We start from the raw sequence: 24,768 nt of genomic DNA on the forward strand, positions 1-24,768 counted from the left end.
CGGGATTTACACAATGCAGATTTCCCAAATTAAGCCTATCTGACCAGAACAATATTTTAAATTCTGTACGTACACAGACAGCTCAAACAGGCATTATGAGATCAAACAGAGCCTCAAGGCTATGCAGTAGGAATAATTTAAGTATTACTCCACACAGTGATCAACTGCAGCCTCAGGAAGGTTTTCTTTTAAACCAGTAAGAGAAATTTTATTCTTCAGAGAAACCTGCTTCAGAATAAAGCTTAAATCTGTATTCCTTTGCTGGAGTGGACTTACTTTTTATGTGAAGTTCAGAAATATTAGCTTTCTGCTCACTTTATTTTGCAACAGTTTTTATGCAGAGTTAAATTTACCCTCGTCTTTTATTTATTATTTTAAGCTTAGGTACTGACGAGACAAACATCACCTTTCTTACAAACTAATAAGTGAATAAACTCTTTACCTCAGGGCCAGCCTCTGAAACCTGACTAACCCAGTCCAAGAGGGACGATATAAAGAAGCTGAAGATTCACATCTCAAGAATTAGGCTGCAGTGTGGTTTAATGGATTTTGATAAGGTAGGCTCAGGTCCTGAAAAATCCCTGTAGATAAGGCTTTATAGTCTGACCTCAATAATTACCTTTGCTAGTCATTATTATCGTTAAGTAGACTTGTCAACAACAGACACTACATTCTTAATATAAAGAGACTTAACACAGAGAGGCTTACCCAAAATCATTGCAGACGATTTTTTTTCAGACAAACACCCCACCTAAGTTTACCAGTTAGGGCAGATTAATCCTGAAGTAACAACATGAAGAATCCCTTTGAAGATATTATCTTGAATTTGTCAAATTTCATTTTCAAAATGCTCACTTTTAACCTCAATTTTGTGCAGCTTTTAAACCTCAGTGACAGTCTTAGAATGACTGCAACTGAACACTGCTCCTCCAAATTACACTGCATGCAGACAAAGAAAAATCATACTGGTGCGAGATGGTTGTCATTTCATTAACAGTGCAGGAAAACGTCTGCTTCATCAGGATTATTTTACTCATCTAGAATTTGAACAAATGTGATCCTTTGGAACAGATGCGGTTTACACATTCAGCCCTCCTTCCCACGCACAGGTCCAAGTCATCCGCATTTCCCAATCTCATAAAAACTTCAATAAATCCCTTTCAGGCACTGATCTTCATAGAAACTAAACAGAACAAAAATAAAGAGGAAGAAGAAAGGTATTGGTGCAGTCAATTCAACATCTGGCATTCAGCAGCATGCAGCTAACCTTTGTGTTTCCCTTTTTTCTCCTTTCTGGCACTGCCAGTCTGACAGCTTGCAGATGCTGCCTTGGCTTTTTTAGTTGACTTCGGAGCTTGGGCATCCACTACCACCTTTACATCTTCCTGTTCGGCCTCCTGTACTGCTTGAGAGATTCAGGGTACCCCATGAAAAAGAAAAAGAGAGAGAAAACAGAGAGAAACTAATTGAGAGAGAGAAGAGAGAATGTATTGAGAATTCAGAGAAGGCATACAGATGTAAGCAGACATAGCAGAATTTGGTATTGCAAATTCATGCAAAGAGGAGATTCAAATAAATGAGAAATTGCAAAGTTACAGTAAAAAATTGGAAGCATTAAGTTAACTGGGGTGTACTTCTTAACCTTCTCCCTCTTCCAGTGACATGCTAGCTGCTAGCTTTCAGGACAAAAATAACATCAGAATAATGTATTGCTGAGCTACTGTAGGAAGCCCATTTCCTCATCCTAAAGTCTGCCATACTGATCACAAACAGTGGCAGCACAAAGGCAAAAGAGCTTCGTTTGGACTTCGTAGCACCTCTGTTTAAAGCTACATCCTAGAACCATAAACAAGAAATCACTCGTTTTCTTTTCAAAGAAACACTCCTTGCACAACTGTCAATACCACAGTATGATGACTAGAACAGCCAGGCACCTTATGGAGAAACTATAGACAAAGCTGAAATTAGACTCGTCCTAATTTGCAGCATATAAATTAATTTTTTGAAGTCTCAGCATATTATGCTTGGCACAAACTATGAATGTCAGCATAATTCACATCCCACTAGATGCTTTCAAAGTAAAAAGAGGCTTTATCACTTTCTACAAGCATGACACGCTTTGAGGTCAATATTTCAACCTGTGCAAAGCAACACACGCAGTAACTCCTCCTTTTGGCCAGGCCAAGCCTTGAATTCAAGTATCACTGAGGTAGAGAGTCATAAAAACAAACATAACTCTGAAATGCATAAAGAAATCATCAAACTTCACTCCCCAAGCAAAATAACCTATAGGTGGGCACTAAGAAATGGCGGCACCGGCTGCTGTTGGTTGCTGTTAATTGCTAAGCCCCCAGCCTTATGAGGTGACTGGTTTACCCCACAGGAATATCACCTTGACTCCCAGGGCCTCCCACCATTTCTTACTCCCAAAACTGAATTGTTCTCTTAAAAATGAACGAATAAAAATGCTCAAAGGAACCTAACTGGAACAAACTGGCTACCTATAAATTAAGGTAAAAACATCCCTGGCAAACTTCCTAAGGCCCCAGAAGGGCTAGTGATACCCCATGGCACGGGGACAGCCAGCTTCTCTCCAGGCTTCTGATCTCTGAGGCAACTTCCTCACAACCACATCCTCCATGCGCACAAAGAGCAACAGAAGCAAACACAAGGAGATTCTCAGAGGTGCAAGATGGAGTCAACCATGTCTGTGTGAATGAATGCATCTTACAACCCCAGAGCTGCCCTCCTCAGTACAGCAATCCTGTATGAAGAACATTAAATCCATAGTACAAGGATCATCTGGAGCACTTACTAAACCCACACTCTCTTTTTATTACACAGAGGAAGAGTCCAAGTTTTACAGAGCGTGTAGGTGAAATTGGCAGAGGTGTGAGTGATTAATAGCTTAAATAAACAGTTTGGCATTGCCCAGTTCCTCACTCCTGTCTTTTATCAAACAAATCTCAAGACTGCGGTCTCCTTGCTGAGCATCACAGAACACTGCAAAAATGAACAAGACAGAACTGGGGAACAAGTGCACAGCGTGTCAGGGAAAGTGGCCCATACAAGGCAGCATGGCGTCCTATTTCCACAGGCATGGCAGCCTTGGACTAAGCAGGGAAGCAAAGTGTCCCTGCTGCACGGTCTTTAAATAGGCAGATTTGGTCAGCCCAGCAATCTGTCCTGCATCTGTAACTCAGTCAGTCTATAAAAATGAGGGTATGTTCTTTCCATTGTTTTAGAGATAATAATCTTCCTTACACTTGAACTTCATTATTTTACAAATGACCAACATTCAATGACTAGTCAGTTCCCTTTTAAATATGACTACATTCATTCATTCAGATGAAGCCTCATCTACTTGGCCCAAAGCAATGATTAATAAGCAAGGGATGAAATGTTCTGACATCGTACATTGAAAAGTTAGACTTATCTTCACTGTCTGGTCAGCTGTCCTTCAATTAAAAAAGAAAAAGCTTGAGGCTTTTTGAATTCATTTTGTCCCATAATTTCCAGCAAAAGATATCTGATTATAAGTACAGCGATGGGTGCTTCAAAGGCCAGAGAAGGAAATACCTCAATTACTTTAATCTATAATGCAAAATTTCGCAGCAGCAGTGATTTTGAATATACACCAACACTGCTGTATACAGTAAACAGAACTTTCAAATATAATGGATGAAAAAGTAAAATTTAAACCATATACATGCCAGCATTACATGGGGGATTTGTGAAAGGAATTTGTGCAGAATCTCCTAATTCTAAAGGATCTTATATTGACCTTACTATACTAACATTATAGTTAAAGCACTAGCTCTAAACTAAATCCAAATCGAATCCCAAAATATCATCTTCATCATAATCCCCCCCCCCCCATGGCATCCTTAGCTGTTTATTACTTGGTAAACAGACCTTCAATAAGGCTCATCCACTTGCTAATGTCTTCTCTGACCTCCCTGCATAACAGAAACTGCTATAATGATATGAATATGTGCTCAGTTGGATGTTAAAAAGTTAAAAATTATGATACCTGTAGCACAGGACAAATAAAGACTCTTACATGCAGCTACAGGGATGAACTGATATTACAAAGGTGAAAATACTTGTAATTGAAGCTCAGTGTGAAAAGGCTGAGAAAAAGAACAGGGGTATATGAGGACTTGCTGGTGCTTGGGGGACCCCAGTTCATTCCTTGCTGCATCTGGGACTGCTGAGGATGCTGTTGGATTTGGAACCTGTGGATCCCATTTGTGAGGGCACTGGTGGTGCTGTGCTCACTTTCACTTTGTGAGGGCACTGGTGGTGCTGTGCTCACTTTCACAAGCAGACTCCCTGTTCCTTTAGGCAGCTGCTGCTACTTCCCAACATCAAACTAAAACAAGGAAATGTATTTCTAGTAGAAACAGAAGGGTGCTTTTCAGGAAGTTTCCCTCAGCTGCCTCAAAACCTTCTCAAAAGTTCTAGTACCAAGAAACACACAGAGACCTCTAAACCTCTTGCTGCCTGCTGTTCTCTGAAGCTACAGGGTTAGCTCATCTATTTTGGGAATGTACTAGAACGGTAATGACTGGTAATACATCAAGAAGATGCTTCAAAGGATGAAGGATAAAGAGAGTGCAGCTGCAAGGGAGATTTCAGAATATATGCTTATTGGAAGTTAGGTGTTTTGCCCACATGATACTTGGAGTGCTGCCGGATCTCTCAATATTAATAGTCTTGTCCACAGAACGCTCCTGGCTGTCTTGAAAAAAAATAAACTAGCACCTTATTTCAAGGTCAGTGAAATACAAGGATGCAACGCACAGTTCTGATGAATACCTAAATACGGGTTTTTGGTTTTGGGGGTTTTTTTGTTTGTTTTAAATGGTTAATTGACATTCACCTGTAAGTTGACAGCTTGGTATTCATCAAAAAACTGTCTCTCACCCTTTATGACAGAAGGCCAGAATGTCATGTCAAACTTAGCAGTCTAAAGCTGTGCCTTTTACCTGACATCTGCTGTTCAACACACGACACAACCATTTTATCTAGATGTGCTGGCAAATGCCAGAAAAGGAAAGTAAGGAAGCAACTTTGCTTTTTAGCACGTGGTTAATCAAAATCTCTAAATTGGAAGTTGACATGAAAATTGTTTAGAGAGTTTCTAATGGAAAATAATTTTAATTCCAAGTCTTTAGGAAAAAAAAAAAAAAAAAACTGCAGCTGCAACCAAATATGTTAATATTAATGAAAGCATATCTGGCACACATTCAAATCTCTGCCTTCCTCACTTCTGTGAAAAGAAAAATCTCTCCCTGGTGGAAATTCACCATGTTCATAGAAATAAAATTACTCTTCCCTGTAAAAATGGGCTTTCATCATTTGCATTAAATGTGATTAAATAGTGTAATTAAATTGCTGCAGTAAACCATGTATCTCTGCATGTTACTTGGTTTGTGTCTGTATTTGCAATCCAGACGGAGAAGAGCTGCAGTCATAGCAGAATTTTACAGTGCCACATCAGGATAAAATGTTTGTTCAAGTTTTGAACAAACACTTCAAAATAAGGGGCGTAGAGATACATGAAAACAAACAAGTAGATGTGACTGCAAGGCGCTACAGAATGGCAAGCAACATTTAATAAAAGCTTTAAACAAGCAGATAGCAATTTGCTTTCTGAAGGGCACTAAACTGAAAATAAAGATGGTCCCAAGAAAGAGAAAGGAATGAAGGATTAAGCTTATCCCACTGAATAAATGATTGTCATCTTCTATATACAACCTATGCTTAATTTCAACACAACATGTTCTTATTCAGCTATTTTTAATGATGAAGTAATGAAGTTGTATTTAGAACTACAAGAAAAACAGGCTTTGTTTGTAATAAATTGAAGCCAAACATCACGGAAATTAATGGAAGGAGACTTATTGCTTGAAATGGCAGGCAGATAATTTAGGATCTAACCTACAGGTGCGGCCCCAAAATAACATCAATACATCCATCTCAATGCCAAGGAAAAGGCCACTACGCTCATTTTACATGCAGACATCCTGCTCCCTCCACACAGCCAGTTTTGTTCTGGATTTAATCTATAAATGCTGTCATTAAGGTACTTCTAGTAGTATGCCTAAATTCGTAGGGGCAAAGATTATAAAGCAAGAGGTTCTGTTCCCAAAACAATTTCTGGTCCTACTTGATCTACAGACGCTGTTTGGCAAGTAGTGGGAAATGTGGCAAACTGGCTTGTACCCCAGCTCAGACTAACTGGACTAACTCCACTCACAGACTAGAATGTCAAGGATTCATTTGATCTCAGGCTGGCCTGTTCAGCTAAATTAATCTCAGTTCTTGCAGATAACTCACATCATTCTGCTGTTATTAGTTAATAAGCCAGTATGACAGGAACCAAAAGGTTTAAAGGGATATACTTCAACATGGAACTTATTTATAAGCTGCAGGATCTGAAAATTCTTACCTAAAGATAAAGGCTGCTTATACAGAAAGAATTCATGATCAGCTTAAGTAGTAAAATATGTTGTTCTGTGCTACCTACCTAAAAAGAGCTCACAGGCCAATGTTTTCTTCCAGAACAAAAATGATCTTGACTTTTTTTACTCTACTCTGATGATAATTCTGGAATGAAATTGGTTTTTATTCCAGAATAGAGTTGCCCATCAGAGAACCGCTGCAGCAAAGATAACTGCAACAAAATAAGCAATGGCAGTGTTTGAAAGAGAATTTCTCAGTGCAGAAAGCCTAACATCTCAGCAATTCTGAGATGTTCTCTGACCTACTTTGAGCAAAGTACCACAGAGATATCTCCAAATAGGCATCCAATTATATTTCGAAATCAACCAGTGCTTTTGTGCTGCATAGAATTAATACAAGGAAAGAAGAGTAGACGAGGATGGTAGGTGTAAAGTGTTCTTTTTGTAGTATTTGCTGTACAGGAATTGACTTAACAAATGTGTTCATCTGAGCAATGTAGTTCATTCAGCAGACCTTCAACTCCCATCAAAGAGTCATTCTTAACTTAAAATCTGCATGCCTAGAACAGAAACAAATGAACGGAAAAGAGCAGAATAGTTCTTTAGAAACAGCCCAGCTGTCTCATGCATCCGACACTCCCACATACAAATGTATTCATTGAAGGGGAAAAAAAAAGCACCAACCCTGAAGCTGAATACTGTAGTTAAAACCGGTCATCAGAACCTAACTATGTATCATGCAAACACTAAGCACATTCCCAGAGAAGACCACACCAAAAAAGGATGCTTTCAGAGTTCTTGTAATATTTTCAAGGGTAATGTTCCTAACAAAGCATTTTATAAGGTGATAAAACACTATACTAAGTAACCAAATTCTCTTAAGTTGGCTTTTGCTAAAGGCACAGCTTAATACAAAGACAGCTGACCCCCAAAGACTGACAAACTCTTCAGATGAATATGAAAAACATTACTTTTGCTTCTCTGAAACCTTGTTAAATACTGAAAGGGTTCAGAGAAAATCAGGAGATTCAAGAAGAGATTAGCAAATATTCCAGTAAATAGTACAGTACAACATTACAGGAAGAGTCACACTACCTTAAGGGCACAGTTAATCTCACTTAAGTCAGAAAGTCTGCTATAGTGCAAACTGTTGCAAAATTTACTTCAATTAATATCGATGAGAAATATGCTACCTTTTATAGGATTATAATGCCTCTTTTTCTGAGCTATGAAAATTCAAACTTGATTCTACTGGCAGTATAAAAATTCAGTATATAATGGCATCTCTATATCATACAATACTACCTGCTACATGAAATTTCTGTACCTTTGATAGGCTATGACGAGCAAGGAGAGGAAATATGTTTTCTCTGTTTAAAAGAATTAAAAACATAAGCCTAAAAAAAGTGCCCATCATTTGTAAATCTACACTTCTCATGATATAATCTGTTAGTCCAGTAAATGTCTGCTACAACTCAGTCATAAGGCGTGACCGCTAGCTGAAAATGACATTACAGAACAGATGTAAGGTAGAGCATATGCAGTGCACTTCAGAGATATCTGAAATGACTGACAATTATGCTTTTGTTTGTTCTAAAAACTAAGATACTGTTTCGGCCTTTTTTCTCAGGTGTAGATGTACAAAGATATCTTAGGCTTCAATTTTTCAGACATTGAACCCTAACTACTCTGCCACCTCAATGAATTCTCAACCTGAAAACAGCCATTGCACTCCCAGTACCCTCCTATTTCAGCTCGTGTCCTGCATATTCATCAGCACTAACAGAAGAAAGCCTTTTGCTATGGAGTTAAATCAAATTCAACATAAGGGTATGCAAAACAAGAAAAACTGAAGATCAGTGTTCTTTACACATCTTAGATGTACTATCAGCCTGGAATGAGATCCATAAGAAACACAATACTGAACAAGTGTTACCCAAGCTTTTCTCCAGGATATCCTGAGGAAAAGTATTCATCTAAGCATCATCGTGGCAGCTAGCATGGGCCACCTGAATACAGAACTAAATAACAACTGGTTTCCTTAGGATTTATCACTGATGACAAAATTCTCTGAGCAGTACTGAAATGGCTTTACAGTTTTTTCCCTGTGACACCTGAAGTGCCACTGTCCCTTTTGGAATTTGTAATCTTTAATAAGAAACCAGAGACCACAGTTTACAAGTTTTGGATATTCTTCTCTACCTACGCACCCAATTTAGTGAAACTTGCAGAAATAAAATATCTTTGAGGTTGTGATATAAAAACTTAGTTGAAATCAGTTAACAAATTCCAAATTTATCATAAACACTGATAAGAGATCCATAGAGTAGTACAATATGAGCCTTATTTCAGAAGGAGCAAAGGCTGATGACACTTAAATGTTGCCAACAGCGCTGCATCTTTGGTCTGATGGCTTTTACTCCCAAGCACAAATGAAGGTTATTGATTATTCACTACACCTTTCTTCTTATAGCATAAACTTAACATTGACAGCATCATGCTACAACTTGCGGTAAATATGCATGCAATAGACCATATTGATATACCATGGTATATGGTGCTGCTGTTGCTGTTAAGATATGATTCAACCAATGGTGCTTGTTCTTCTGAATGTTTCGTTCTACGCGCTCTTGTGCGACTGTCCACATTGGACTGAACCATTAATGGCTCCTGGCGCTTTTTTTTCTGCTTCTGTTCTAGCAACGCTCTCTGAGGAAAATACAAAGAAAACCAGGTTACTGGACTCCAAACTATAGCAATCTATGATGAAAAACAACAAATTATCTTTACATCTTCTAAGTTTTCTAGTGGTGGGAATTGGCAAATAGGACCTTGGGTTATAATGGGTAATAGGAAATCTTTCAAGAAAAAAAAAAAAACCCACACCAACCCACTGCTAAAACACCTTCTGCTGAAAATAGCAAATAATTAAAATAGATCTTTCTGAGCACTCTATCAGCTGTCAGAGCTTACTTGGAAATAACCTTTGGAAAAACAACAGTGAGAAAAGCTGTGAAGCAATGAGAGGGTAAGCAAGGGCATGAGACACAGAGATGCCAATTTAAATTTCCATAAATCAAAAGCAGATCATTTGCAAATTAGAAACAAATGATAATGCTGGACGTGAGCTTAATCTTACTATATAACACAAACTTTAATTAAACATTTGAATTTCTCAGCTACGCCTGCAGAAATCCAAAGCAATACTGAAAGAATGTGAGGAATTATCCTAACAGTCACACAAATTTCTTCTCCCAGCTGCTTTGTGCATCATCCATTGATACCTCTCTGTTTGAGAGGTCTCCCGCAGCCACAGAGAACAGAACCGTTAGTTTTACTTATTCATTTCCTTACCACTTCTGTGCTCATATATAGTGATATCCTGCTTTTAAAAAGGTAGGAATTAAGAACAAGAACAGAGACTAGAGCCTTCCAGCTCCTTAAAGTGTCTGTAACATTCCAAGATAACTTCAGAATGGTCAGCATAACAATAAGCAGAAAGCATTCGCACTTGGAAATGAACTGCTAGTAGACATGCAAACAGAAAAAAAAAAAAAAAGAAAAAGAAAAAGAAAAAAAAAAAGAAAAAAAAAGAAAAAAGATGGGAGAAGAAAAGGATATAACAGCAAAAAATTAAACTCACAAAGCTTAATTATAAACACAAAGGTTTATGGAAGAGGCACCACACAAAAATAAAAATTGAAATGGAAACCTCAAACCCCATTAAAATTTAATGGTAAAATTTCCTGAGATTTCATTGGAGAGATTCTGAATCATTTTCTTGTATGAATCATGCAGGATAACAGAAGCAAAATAGGCAACATAGAACATAATGCCAATAGTCTGTAGCCACAAGGTTAAACACATGGAATGAAAAGGAAAAGATGTAAAAACTCTGTGGTAAATCTCTCTTGGCCAACATTTTTGCAAGAACCTCTTGTCCTTTCCAGTCCATCAGATGGACAATAAACACACTGTGAGCAAACATAAAATATGTCCAGAGCAGTAAAATGTTAGTCAGTGAAACTGCAGTCATAAGAAAAATTTCAGCAGAAGTTAGAATTTTACATAAGCTGCAACCTCCACAGACTTCTCATTTGCATTCCCTAATCAGAGATGCAATTTTCTTGCATGACATATTTATCAATTACCAGATAGGCATGTCGCAGATTTCACTATTCCAAGATCTAGACTTCAGAGAGCAATAAGATACTCCCCCAAATCTTACCTGTCTGTCAAGCTTCTGCTGACGCAGGTTGCTCCCCTCATCATCCAGAACACTGGAAAGACAACAAGTACATAATTAGAACAGATTTATCACTCAAAGTAACACCAAACAGCAACCACTGAAGCCAACTGCCACAGAAGCTACTTACGTAAAACCTCTACTGTGCTCCATGGAAGTTTGCCTGTCTCAAGTCACAAAAGTTGGCTCAAGAGAATTTAAATGCAGTCTGTGAAAAACCGCAAAACTCTGCTTCACAGAAACTTTAATAACAAGTTGGTATTCAACCGGATCACAAAGAAATGCAAAATCTACAGTCTACAGCTTACTTTCTTCTCCATCTTCTAATGAAAATGTTAATGTATACAGCAATGGGATCTGACTGAAAATTTGCATATAAATCATATACAAAGCAATGTGTGTTAGTTAGAAACTCAGCAGTATTTAAAATCATCTTAGAAAAATTAACCCTCCAAACTTTGCACACCGAACACCAGAATTTATTTCTGAATACCTAAAAAGTTACACTTACTGACATCCTGTTCAATTTTTAGAGACTGGCAAGACAAACTGTATGGTGCAACTGATGTATTTCTTTGTGCTAATGGTTAGTAGTTGGGAGATTAGCTCCAGCACTTCCAATGGCTTTCATTAATTAGATGTTAAAACTAATGGCATTGTAATCAGAAAACTATTGTTATGAGGTATTTTCTCAAACGACTGACTACACTTATTTCCTAGAGAATAAAGGTCTCCATTGTAAGAATATTCTGGCTAAACTTTGAATGCAGATCATTAAGTCTTTTAAATTGTAATATATCACCTACAAGGAATATACTGTTACAGAAATAGCCTCTTACAAGCAGAATCTATTTCCTCTTACGGTACTTAAAAAAAAAAAAAAAGAGAGAGAGAGAGATTAGCCCCATTTCTATAATCACTCTTAACTATTAAAAAGATAAAAAGGAATCCAGGACAAATGAACCCGGATTCTGACATACATAAAGCCAAATTATATTACAATGGAAATAACAAAGGGGATTTCCCACGTATTATTAAATACTCTTTAGGAGAAAAATCAACTGAGTAGTAGAGCTAGAACAGCTAAAAAAGACATACAGATGGTCATCTTACCAACACCAGCTTCATCAAGGTCTACAATTAAGTATTATTGGTAGTATCAGCCTTCAAAATTTATACAATTGTTATTTCTTATGAAGACTGGCATTCCAAACTATGTTGTACAAGAACTTGAGGAAGGAAATAATGCAGTCTCTTGTAGAAGTAATGCATTATTCATAATGCAAAAAATAATTAAAACACACCAATTTTTTCTGTTTTATACCAAGCATTCTTAATTGGACAAATTACAGGAACAAGTTACAAGGAAGCACATATTCCTCCATGGTACACAATATCTGCTTATCCAGGGGTGTTTTAGTACAACTGCAATACATATTAGCTGCACTAATAACCAGTGAGATACCTTCAGACTAACAATTGAGTAAGAGATACCATGAAGAAACCTTTCGGCTTAATGGACTGAACAAATCCTTCTCATTTAAGATAATGCTAGAGAGAAAGACAAAAACATGTAATGATGATAGCACAGAACTGCAGAGGCAGCAATGCATGTGCAGCTGTAATACAGAGTTCAAGAGCCAGTATTGCTCCACTTCACCAGTCATTTGCAGAGCTAAGGAGAAAACTCTGATCTCTTCTTTCATATTCTGCTTTACAAAGCAGACTGTGCTGACGCCCTCAGATATGTTAAATGAGCTATTTATACACTTCTCAGACATTCCATAAAGCATCGGTTCAGTATTCATCTTTACGTACACATAACGGTTTCAGTACTATGCTGGATTGGCTCTAATTCCAAATTCTCTGTCACAGACAAGGTATATGGGCACTCAAGATATCTGCTTTCCTCTGCTTTCCCATCATATCAGATCCCAATGTACCACACTGTGTAGAACAAGGGAGCAGGGTAATCTCCTCAGATTGCTTTAAACCTCACCTGTGTCTCCCTGGGTTGCCACAACAAGGTGACCTCAGGTCCAACTAAACAAGCACAGTTCCACAGGTCTACTTACTGTCAAATCTTACCACAGTAAACACAGCTGTTTAAGTACTACCACAGTAAACATCAGGAAGAAGAAGGATGTGATTTGCATTGATTCAGCATTCCAGGAATGCAAAGCAACTGTATCAGACATGCTGAAGAACTGCCAAAAAGAAAATGAATCTCCATCTAAAAGCTGTGGATACCATAACATGATAACACCCTTCCACATTGCCCTTTTACTTTAAGACTTTGGCAAGTGAATAAATATAATCAAAGCTGACACCAAGAGCATCATGCCTTGATACCCACCTGCAAATGCCTTCTGTAGCTTCCAAGTCTTTCTTTCTGTGACCTGGCACTTTATAAAGTTCTGGGTCGTTTCCCACAATCCTTTTGTAAATGTGTACTTCACTACAAGCCTTGCCCTTGCTGCATTAAGCTGCAATGCCCAACACTCAAACTGAACTCCAGCTTTCTTCGCAGATACCAAGGTTCAGTAGAACACCGTTCATCAGCTCTCTCACATTTCAGATGGATGGAATAGTATTAGAATGCTTTACTGCCATCAAACAGCCACACCACTCTTCTGGATGGTGTGGATTCATCACAGTGTAGACAGGGCCTTAAAAGTAATCCAATTACCACCGGTTCTATTTTAAAGGTTACCAATGCCATAACCACTGAAAAGCTGTGGTTTGGTCCTTTCTTGATGCTTATGCAAGCCCAGAGAAGAAAAGGATCCAATGTAGCCTGTATATTCTTCTGTTATAACAACAAAACTCTCTGTTCTGAGGCCATACTCTTTGTTGTTGTTTTCTATGAGACTTTGGAACCACTGATTAACAGCCAGTAATTCACATTCCCTGAATTTCAATGGAAGAACTCTCCTCAGACTGGGTGACTTCCAAGATTTACCATAAAGACATTAGGCTTTGGGAAGAAAAAAATAAAAACAAAAGATCTGTTTCTGGAGCAATGCCTTCAGGCACTTTGCTGCCTTAAAAACAACTGCAGCAGACTCTGAGATGCAAGTGTGTTACCACTGAGAAGTGACTCCTTCTCTGACTTCAGCTAAGCCTTGCAGAAGGATCTAGCAGGTGATCCCGTCCATGCATCTGGCAGTCCGTGCACTCTGGAGAGTATTCCAGCCTCCAGGAGCTGAAATACAGCAAAATTTGCCCTTTCATTTCTTTGGAACACAGAAAGTCTAAGAGCAGCGGCAGTCTTTACTCTTCCTGGTCTCTGAAAAGAACAGAAACCAATTCCTTTTCCTCTTGGAAGAAGGGAAGAATAACAGTACTTCTGCAGCTGTGTGCAAGGAGAAGACCCAGACCATCCTACACAGATTTAGAAGCAGAAAAGATTTTGTTGTTCCATGGTCAAAATAAGTGAGATGGACACAGACTGAAGTCCCAGGAAAACTATAGCTGTAACACAGTAGGATCACTACAGGAAATAATCTTGTAGAGAGTGAGACTGTTAGAACAATTCTGCCTACATGCTTGGTGAGATGCTAGAAAATCCCAGTAGCAGCATGAAACTCAGTCAGTCTTAATAGCGAAATACACTTTATAGCTCGTGAAAATTAAATTACTGAAGAGAATGCACTTATATGAGCAATCTGCTGAGTGTGCTGAAGCATCCTGAAGATCCAGCTAACTACATTTTCCCTTCTATTTGACCAAGTATTATGTATTCACCTAGCAACTTGGCCATGGCTTTGACACCATTTGTAAGGAAGAGCAATTTTACACTGCATATTATATTATAAAGCGTATTTCAGGTTTGCAGCAATGCAATCTATTCCAAATTCAGTTAATAAATCATAGCTTGTATATATTTCCTTGTAGATAATGATCCAGAGAAGACTCATCCATTTATATTCTACTCAATCAACTTTCCCTTGAGAGCTTACTGGATGTTGGGCTTAAGAAGTTTGCAAGACTACAACTATATAATATATATAATATATTATAATAATAATATATATAATATATATAATATTTTGGTAGTGTGGTCCAAGATCCACGGGACTCAAGTAATAAAATACAGATAATAGCAATATTTCAGATTTTACACGTGGCATTTGATTCAAATATCCCCCATCCTGTTTTCTAAAGGGAACTATAAATGAAACATCACCTTCTCGTCAAAGCATTACTTTTTATACTACTTTTTAAACCAAAATCTATTTTATCGAGACAGCTACAACATTAAATTCAATTTACACAAAAATAAACAGGCTTCCTAAAGCACTGCACACTGTACCAAAGACAAAAATATAAGAACATATCTTAGTATCGCAAACTCTTCTTCATCTGTATTCCTTAAATATCTTTCAGAGAGAAACTCCAGAAGTTTTAAGGACAAAAGCTAAAAACCATTCTGTGAAGCTCCTCAATTTGCTGGCTATATTTTTCCTTTAACTTCACAATTTCAATTTAAGTAAAATAGGAAAAGCTTTAACACAGATATATTTAACAGAGAGCAATTCAGCTTCTTTCACTGAGTGTTCAAGCTGCTTACATTTCAATAAGCCACTGCAAGCAAAAAGAACAAACAAGAACTGTTTTTAATTAAAATGTGCAAGATGCATGTAGTCACTAATTTATTTTCTTATTATTTTTTTAGAAAAAGTCTGACACTGTAAAGCAGATGTTGTTTCTGCCAAAGGAAGCAATGTTTTCTTCATTCCTGACACTGCTTTACAGAGAAGGATTTTCCAAGACAATAACATCTTACTAGGACAGAAGTCCAAAATCACATCTATCACATCTCTGCAGTTCAGCAATTAATTGTAATGAGAAAAGTTCCTGTACAAATACACAAATGACTACTAAAAGTGTCGCCCTTCCGTTTTCTTTTCTGCTTGTTCATGACAATGCATTGCTAACAGCAGCACTCCAAAACTCCATGTGAAATCAGGGACTTTTGTACAAGCAAGATATACATACGTAGTGAAGGAGAAACAAACAGTTGAAAGCTTATAAAAAGTTGAGAGTTTGGATAAGAAACTACTACTCTCAATTACAATACTTCAGCCTTGCAGTGAAGAAACCCAATATGTTGCCGTGTCATGTGAAGTAGGTTATGGGATCCTATACAATAAGGCTGACTCAAAAGTACATGGATGGGCATGTACATTAAATACTCTCTGCAGACCTGAAGTTAAAGCATGCAAAGAGCACTTAGCTTATAAAATACCACCTTTCATGTTCATCTAATTACACTTCTCTGTAATCTCCATACTTCCATAAAATCACAGTAGTTCAATAAAATCCAACTACTCTGGATAACGTCACTGTTAGTCCTCAAGCAGCAAGCTTTCCAGAAGCACTGAAGAAATGCTCCTGTACGTATCCACCAATGTGGCCAAGGAACCTGCAGACACAAGTCATGCTGCAGAAGGAATGGCATACAGGCTCTTTAAACCACTGACACTCAGTGAGTTCCCCACCAGCCAGCCAGCAAACTATGAAACCCCAACACCTGCAAGCCTCCACATAAAATGAGATCTGTTCTCCCATGTATGCCCTATGTTGAGTTCTCCAGACACCACTTGTTGCACGTTAAATACTTGGAACAGAACTAGATCCATGCTACAGAACAGTGTTATAACAGACACACACCCTAATCAAAGACTTGAAGTGTGATTAAATAAGCCTCTTCTTTCCTGGGCCATCTAAACATGCAAAAGGGGAAAAGGGACAGGCATATGGACATGTATTTTTTATTAGAATTACCAGCACTGAATCAGTCAGAAAACACAAAAAGATGCAGGGTGCCAATGTTTCATATGATAGCAAAAGTAATGCCTGCAGAGCAGATGGCTGAAAGCAGAAACTGAATTTGTAGTTGCACAAATAATGACAGAACAAAATGCTTTATTTTCTCTTCAAATCCTGTCTAGGAAACTAATTTCCTAATTAAAAATCAGTTAATGAATGAGACCTTTCTGAACTGTTGTCCCTGTAAGGCTTATCTAAATGTTCATTGTATTTTAAGATCTGCAGCAGTTAATTATGTTTGTCCAGTAGTTCTGTTTTGGGGATTTAAAAAGAACAACAAAAAAACTTTTTAGCATCCTATTTATTTTTTTCCAACAAATCAATGTAGAACACACAAGAGGTAACATCAATGTCAAAGCCCTAGACCTGGGAAGGAAGAACCCCTGAGGCAACACAAGCTGGGGACAAGCTGTCTGTCTGAATGGGACTGGAGGTCTTTGTAAACAGCAAGTTGGATATGGCCAGAAAATTAATTATCTAAACATTTCACTCAGGAAAAAAAAAATCACCAGTCAGGTAAATACATACTGGAAGAAGAGTATATTACAGGATTTGTACTTATATAACCAAGCATTGGCCAAAGGCAACACAGTCCAACAGAGACTGGGCACTGCAGGAAACAGCAAGAGATCTACAATGCTGTACATTTTGCTTTGTATGAATGAGATGTGGTTTGGGGGGTCAATCAGAAAAGTATTATTCAACTTCCAAGAACAAAACTTTAGCCCCTGGGTAAAAGAAGCTACAGGTTAGGGTTTAAAATGACTAGGCGGACAGCCTTCACTGAGGATGCTAAGAAGCCAGGAACTGATCTAACAAGAGTAAAGCCATAAATACTCCCTAAAGCACATTGTATGTTTTAAATAACACAAACTGCAGGGTTGCCACTACTGTCCTGGAAAGATCAGTTGAAATGGAGTTTGTACACTCATTCTCTGCAATTACAAAGACATTTACAGCACACAGCTGTAAATTGCTGGTAATGAAAAGAACACCTAAGGGAAGACTGGATGACCGGGTTACTTATTCCCCTCCCTCAAGGTGCACAAACCCAGAATGCAATGTTAGGAAAGAGAAATAAAAATAAAAATCTATCCCCTGAAAGAAACCTGTGAATTTAATATGATGGAGCACAAACACAGAATAGCCCTTATTATGTGAGCTAAACTAAAATTATATTTAAAGTAGATCAGTGAGAAGTGTCTGAGTAGGAGCAAACTGGGAAGAAAGAAAAAGAAAAGAAATTAAAAAAAACTAGGGAGATACACCACCTGCAATGTACGCTGGTCTAGATGACAATTTACAAGGGCTGCTCTGAAAGTAATGCTTCCTACTTTATTCCATTTGGCCCACAGTGTCAGAGGTGGATGTTGGCTGTAAAGGCTGAACCTTCCCACCAGTATCCCACTACCTGTTGTTGCTGTGTGACAGATGGCAGCAGAGAGGCACTCTGACAAAATGGTACCTCACCTGGAAGTGCAGATGAAACAAAGGTGTGGAACTGAATTCCACAAGAGTTCTCAGCCCAGACCTTGGAGGGCCACAAGTCCATTACTGCTGCTCTGGAAAAGGATGTCTGCTGAAAGAGAGCTCTGCAGTTCTATTATGGAAAGACTGGGAACCGCTCCAACCAAACGAAAACCTGCATAAGGCAACTGCTAGTTCCTTTCTCTCCCTCTTTTACACCTGTTCCATGAACAGTTTTTTTTTGTCCAGTTGGTAGAGTTGTGAACCTACTTTACATCAAACAGTACAGCATTTCAAGACACATTAACAAGTCCTAATTTCCCTTGGAAAGTGCTTCCTGATGCAAAAATGAAGCACTGTCAACGCAGGTCTTTAAAATAATTCTAGTTCCTGGAGTGCCTAATGAAGAAACATAATAATCCCAACCGTGTTCTGCAGGGTACAGTAAGAACTTTGTGCAGTACACAAGTAAACACAAGTACAAACATGCAGAATGCTGCAGAATGAGACATCTGAGGTAATTCGCTAATGCAGCAACTCCCTAACATATCCCACTGCCTACCTATGCATACAGGACAATCAGCGCTTCTTGGTGACTGGTGAGGTCCCAGAAGACTGGAGGCTTGCCAGCGTGACTCCCATTTACAAGAAAAGTTGTAAGGAGGATCCGGGGAACTACAGGCCTGTTAGCCTGACCTCGGTGCCAGGGAAGGTTATGGAGCAGATTGTCTTGAGGGAGATCACGCGGCATGTGTGGGATGACTGGGGGATTAGGCCTAGCCAGCATGGGTTCATGAAGGGGAGGTCCTGTTTGACCAACCTGATCTCCTTGTATGATCTAGTGACCCATCAGGTGGATGAGGGAAAGGCTGTTGATGTGGTCTACCTAGACTTCAGCAAAGCCTTTGACACTGTCTCCCATGGTATTCTCCTGCAGAAGCTGGCAGCCTGTGGCTTGGATGGGTACACTCTCGGCTGGGTAAGGAGCTGGCTGAAGGGCCAGGCTCAGAGAGTGGTGGTAAATGGAGTTAAATCCAGCTGGCGACTGGTCACGAGTGGTGTTCCCCAGGGGTCGGTGCTGGGGCCTGTCCTCTTCAATACCTTTATTGATGACCTGGATGAGGGCATTGAGTGCACCCTGAGTAAGTTCACAGATGACACCAAATTGGCTGGGAGCGTGGATCTGCCTGGGGGTAGAGAGGCCCTACAGAGGGATCTGGACAGGCTGGAGAGCTGGGCTGAAGCCAATGGGATGAGGTTCAACAAGACAAAATGGCACATCCTGCACTTCGGCTACAACAACCCCGGGTGACACTACCGGCTTGGGGTGGAGTGGCTGGAAGACTGCGAAGAGGAAATGGACCTGGGGGTACTGATTGATGCTCAGCTGAACATGAGCTGACAGTGTGCCCAGGTGGCCAAGAAGGACAGCAGCATCCTGGCTTGCATCAGAAACAGTGTTGCCAGCAGGAGAAGAGCGGTGATTGTTCCCCTGTACTCAGCACTGGTGAGGCCGCACCTCAAGTGATGCTGTGTCCAGTTTTGGGCCCCTCACTGCAAGAAAGACATTGAGGCCCTGGAACGTGTTCAGAGGAAGGCAACAAAGCTGGTGAGGGGTCTGGAGCACAGGCCGTATGAGGAGAGGCTGAAGGAGCTGGGAATGATCAGCCTGGAGAAGAGGAGGCTCAGGGGAGACACCTCATTGCTCTCTATAACTTCCTGAAGGGAGGCTGTAGTGAGCTGGGGGTCAGCCTCTTCTCTCATGTCATTAGTGATAGGACCAGAGAGAATGGTTTCAAGCTACAGCAGGGGAGATTCAGGCTGGACGTTAGGAAGTATTACTTCTCAGAAATGGTGGTCAGGCACTGGAACGGACTGCCCATGGAGGTGGTGGAGTCACCGACCCTGAGGGTGTTCAAGGAACGACTGGATGTTGTGTTGAGGGACATGGTTTAGTGGGAGCTATTGGTAATAGCTGAACAGTTGGACTGGATGATCTTTTAGGTCTTTTCCAACCTTGGTGATTCTATCATCCTATGACAAGGAAAAGATACAGACATATTTATCAGATTTCTAAAGGAACAGTAAAAACAAATTGTCCATTAACTGAAAGAGGTAAGCTAGTTGATCTTAGCTGCTTTAACAATTAAAATAAAATAAAATAAAATAAAATAAAATAAAATAAAATAAAATAAAATAAAATAAAATAAAATCGGCAAGAATTACAGCTCTGATACAATGTGTTCAATAGAGTGAAACAGCCAGGTTCCTTTTTCCTTGTTACAGGTGGTGTAACAGTTTCTATAGAATAGTTTCTAAGGGAATACAGGCAAACTGAAGATTAAACACTAACCCTGAGATAAAATATTTCGTCACATTTTCCCCACATGCTGCTATCTTAACAATCCAATCTAGGATTTTTCTTACCGAGACTGTAGAAAGCAGGGCTTGTTTGTTTTTTTTTAACATTTAGGTTTGAGTTCATTCTCTGTAGTTAATCTCAGGAAAAATAGAAAAGCCTGCCAAAATTGGACTACTTTTGCAGTGGCAGAATGAGTTCATCGGATCCTGGTGCCTGAGCACATACGTATTTCAAGATGTGTAAGATATCATTGGCTGGCAAGAGTACTGAGCACCACTTGGCTTAGATTTTGTACACAGTAGTGAAAACAAACTCGTTATTTCTAACAGCAGTCTATGCAAATGAGGGTATTCCGCACAGCCTGATCCACATATTTGAGCCCTGATCCCAAACCATGTTAATTCAGTCTCATGAAAGTGCTCCCATTAATTTCTCATGGCATGAAAAGATGCGTGTGCACAAACCCTTTATAAGTCTATAAAGGGATTTTGACTTACAATGAAGAACTACTGGAGACAGAAAACTGTTTTGCACTGTGTGCATATACAGTGCTCTCACAAAGGAAGACTCTTCCTTCTGATGGTCTTTCAGGTATTAATGCAATCATAGAAAAGAAAAACAACACAGTAATAAGATTATGAGCGTTGGCTATTTCTTCCCCTCCACACCCCAGCCCCTAGCCCCTCTTTTTTAAATTATCCCAAATGAGACAGGAGTATTCACATCAGTCTAAAACATTATAATGTCAATAGCATTCAGAGACCACTTCAAAAGAAATGAAATGTGTAATCTTTTCTAATTTCTGATACATGAACCAGCACGCTGGGTACCATTCAAAGATTCTCGGACATACGAGGAGGCTCATCAGTGCAGCAGATGTAAATTAAACTCCTGAGTCCAGCCCATTTTTTGCCCTCCATTCAGGAATATTTATACTCGGAGAACTGGAAGGGGTTCACAATAACACCCTGCCTGCAAGATAACCAGATAGTAGGTGGAATTACTAAAAATGTAAAACACAAAACTGTTGAACTACAGTACAGCCAACAAAATATGTGTCTCTCATTAGGTTTTTTTGGGTCTTTAAGATAATTAAGAAATTACGTTCCACATCTTTAGCCAACAGGCACCAGATACGCCTTTCACTTGGAAATCACATATCAAAAAATAGTTCAGCAAAAAGTCAGAACTGTGGGACAGACTGTGGTAGAAAGCTAGTATGAGGCTCTCCACAGGTCGCCCCAAGCAATGTATTTCAGGCTCCAGAACATTATTTTCACTGTTTGATACACACGCATTGCTTAATTTCAGAGTTCTGATACCACATGCACTGAGAAAACTCAGTACTGCTGGGTACAAACATTGCCATTGGAGTCAGTGGGCTGCACAAATGGCTAAGTATGCTCGTATTTGCAGACAAAATGCTCACTTGTAGTATGTAAAATTCTGAACACCAAAATAATAATAATAATAATAATAAAAGGCTGATAAGAAATAGCTCGCTTTTATCTTTGTTTTGTAAACTATGTGTCAAATATTCATCAGTTAGAAACCAAGAAGGAGGGGGGGGAGGGGAAAGAGAGAAAATGAGCAAGATGTATTTTACTGGTTGTTTCTTAGATTTGCACATATATTCATACACATTCCCTTAAAATAAGAAATTGCAAAATAATTCTATTTCAAATGGTGAGTCAAATTTAGTTGCCTTTTTAATGTATTTTTAATGTATGAAGTCAGTCCTTTAACACTACAGATTTTCAGAGAAATTTCACCTGCCAAAAATATAAAGGAAACAATATCATCATGATATTCAAGGAATTAAGCAGCATAATTCTCATTAAGGTTGTGCCATTAATCCCCACACATAGCATACTGAAAACTCACATTCATACGATATATTTCTGGATACTGGCAAAAATTACAGTTCTCCAGAATCAGATTATAATTACATAGGACTGCAAATTGTACATTTGTCAGTTCCTAGAAACAAAATGGAGAGCAAAATCTGCAGTTTCAATGGGTGTTTTCGCATTAAATACAGATACTGAAAGCACTGCAGTTCATTTATCAGTTCGACAAAAATTGTTTCCTTTGTCTTTTTCTTCTCTTGTCAGTGAGATGAGGGCATATTATGAAGTCACAGAAACAGCATAGGAAAATCTACTGATATTTTTCTTACTACACGGAACAAAGAAGCTCTCCTTTTTTAAGGCCTAGCTCAGATATGCAGAAGATGGGGTGTCACTGCGTTTGGGTGTCACTGCATTTGGGTTTACTTTTTTCTTATTCCCTTTGGTGTTGTTTGGTTTTTTGTTTGTTTGTTTTGTTTTTTTAATGAATAATAGTCCTACATGGAATTTCAACCCGTGGATTCAGCAGACAGACCTCAAGCAAATCATCAGTACTCAGTTATACCATGAGAAGTGCTGTTTCTTAAGCATTTACATCTTGCTTCAAGATAAAATAACCAGAATTGAGTTGTTTTACAAATGGCACTCTACACACTTAGAATAAAGTACAAAGTGCTTCTCAGCCCAAATATTTTAATTAACATGAAATCTGTATAGAACCATCTCTACTTCTAATCTTAGAAACAGCATAGCTGTAGAGAGAAATCAGGTCTACAAGCCTTGTTCTTTGTAGCAAATTTGGTTAAGCGTGACAGGAAAAGGTCCTGAGGTAATTCAAGATAGTACAGGTATTGGATTTTGTGCTTCCCATTTTTCAACAAAGGAAACAAGCATAATTGCATTTGCTCCAGTGTGTCATCTAAAAAGCCTAGAGATAAACCATCTTTGGTTTTCATGTAACTAAACAGATTGCAGCCAAAGTAGATCGGATTAACTGATTAAGAAAGATGTTGACAAACAGAAGAGCAAAGACTCACAGTATTTTTTAATCGCCATTTTGGTATCCACAAAAACATACATAGCCAGGCTGTTTTAAGCTTGCGTTTAACCTACTGAGAGCACGCAATGAAAGAGTAAGACAAAGAGTTTTTGATGAACAAAGATGCTCAGGTGCTATGAAATTAGCCACAAAGAACTGCAGGCAAGGGCTTTTCACCATCCTTTTCATATATATATTTATTAATACATGACCAAAATTGCCATTGCAATGTTCCACCCACTATAACGCTTGTTGGCAACAGTTATAACAAAAGCAGTATTCTCTGTGGACTGAAGCACCATGCACAGCTTTGTAAGCTCTGCTAAGCCTGCTGACTCCCTCATGGGCAACACATTCAATTCAATCATGTGCAAAATGTGGACAGAAATCTGTGATTATCAGATTTGTTTCTGATTTCCACAACAGGAAGCAAATCATGCTACGCAAGTAGAATTACATTCAAAACATTCAGCTGTTGGAGAAGTATTTAGGTTTTCTCCTGTCTCCTGTGAAAAATGGAACTTCCTGCACACAGCAGGGGGGTTGAAACTAGGCGACCATTGTGGTCTTTCTCCAGCCAGGCTATTCTATGATTCTATGATTTGTTTTAGGAAGAACTCTCATTCCACAGTGCTTCTGCAATAAAATTTCACCAGAGCATTCAAAATTCCACCACTTTCATTGACAGTTCTCTATCAGCCCATCAAGACTTACATCTCTTTCCTTAAGGAAGTAAGACATGCATTCATCACATCTATATATGTATTTTTTTCTCCAGCTGATTAATTTCAACTGAATTTAAAAAGGGGCATAGCCTACAAAAGCACCACGTCCAACAGGTCTCACAAAAAGGATACTGGCTAAGTAGAGCCAGAGACTTCCAAACGCCTCAACAGCCTCAGCTCAACAGTATTAGTAATGAGAATTCACACAGAGGGACATTATGAACAACAGCTAGAGTAATCTTGCCTTCAGAAGCTGTGTTGATCTCTGGATCACCTGATGCATGCAGAAGACTTCCTCCAACCCAAATGCGTGACTAAAACATCCTGCCTTTCATCTGTTCTTGTCTACACATGCATTGTCCTTATAATCCTCACTTGAACAGAAATAAAAGCAATTAAAAATATAATCTGCTTTAGGAGTAAGAAGGAAGCAGAAGGTAAATGAAATATAATTCCTTTCCTGATCTTGCTGCTGATCTCTCATGCTGGAAAAGCCACACTTCTGCTCTACGTGCAAGCATTCCCATCCATAACACAAGCAATGTGCCTCTGCCTTGGCAGCATGTTCCAGAATGACACCTAAAATGCAGCCTGTGAAGGTCAACAAGGGACGTGTGGATTACTGCAGCACCTGTCACGATGCACCCACGTTGCTGAGGTACTGCCACACTGAGCTCACAAGCCACAGCCACATCAAAATCCACCAGGTGCAGGCCAGCAAGAGGTGGCAACAGTGGGAAAGATAAGCACATGTACTCTGAGACATGGGAAGCT

At 39.0% G+C, this 24,768-nt stretch overlaps 1 protein-coding gene across 7 annotated transcripts in view; it reads right to left on the reverse strand.

Moving 5' to 3' along the window:
* TUB (TUB bipartite transcription factor) overlaps positions 1–24,768 on the reverse strand; it is a 116,187-nt gene that overhangs the window by 21,552 nt on the left and 69,867 nt on the right. For 3 of the 7 annotated variants that reach the window (XM_072338580.1, XM_072338587.1, XM_072338583.1), the window contains 3 exons: positions 10,699–10,750; positions 9,017–9,179; positions 1,268–1,405 (listed from right to left, as the gene is read on the reverse strand). In XM_072338580.1, coding sequence (XP_072194681.1) covers positions 1,268–1,405; positions 9,017–9,179; positions 10,699–10,750 — 353 coding nt within the window. The remainder of the gene's footprint in view (positions 1–1,267; positions 1,406–9,016; positions 9,180–10,698; positions 10,751–24,768) is intronic. The other 4 variants (XM_072338581.1, XM_072338584.1, XM_072338585.1 and 1 more) reach the window with 2 other exon arrangements.

Source organism: Excalfactoria chinensis, chromosome 5 (assembly GCF_039878825.1).
Source record: "Excalfactoria chinensis isolate bCotChi1 chromosome 5, bCotChi1.hap2, whole genome shotgun sequence".
NCBI lineage: Eukaryota > Metazoa > Chordata > Aves > Galliformes > Phasianidae > Excalfactoria > Excalfactoria chinensis.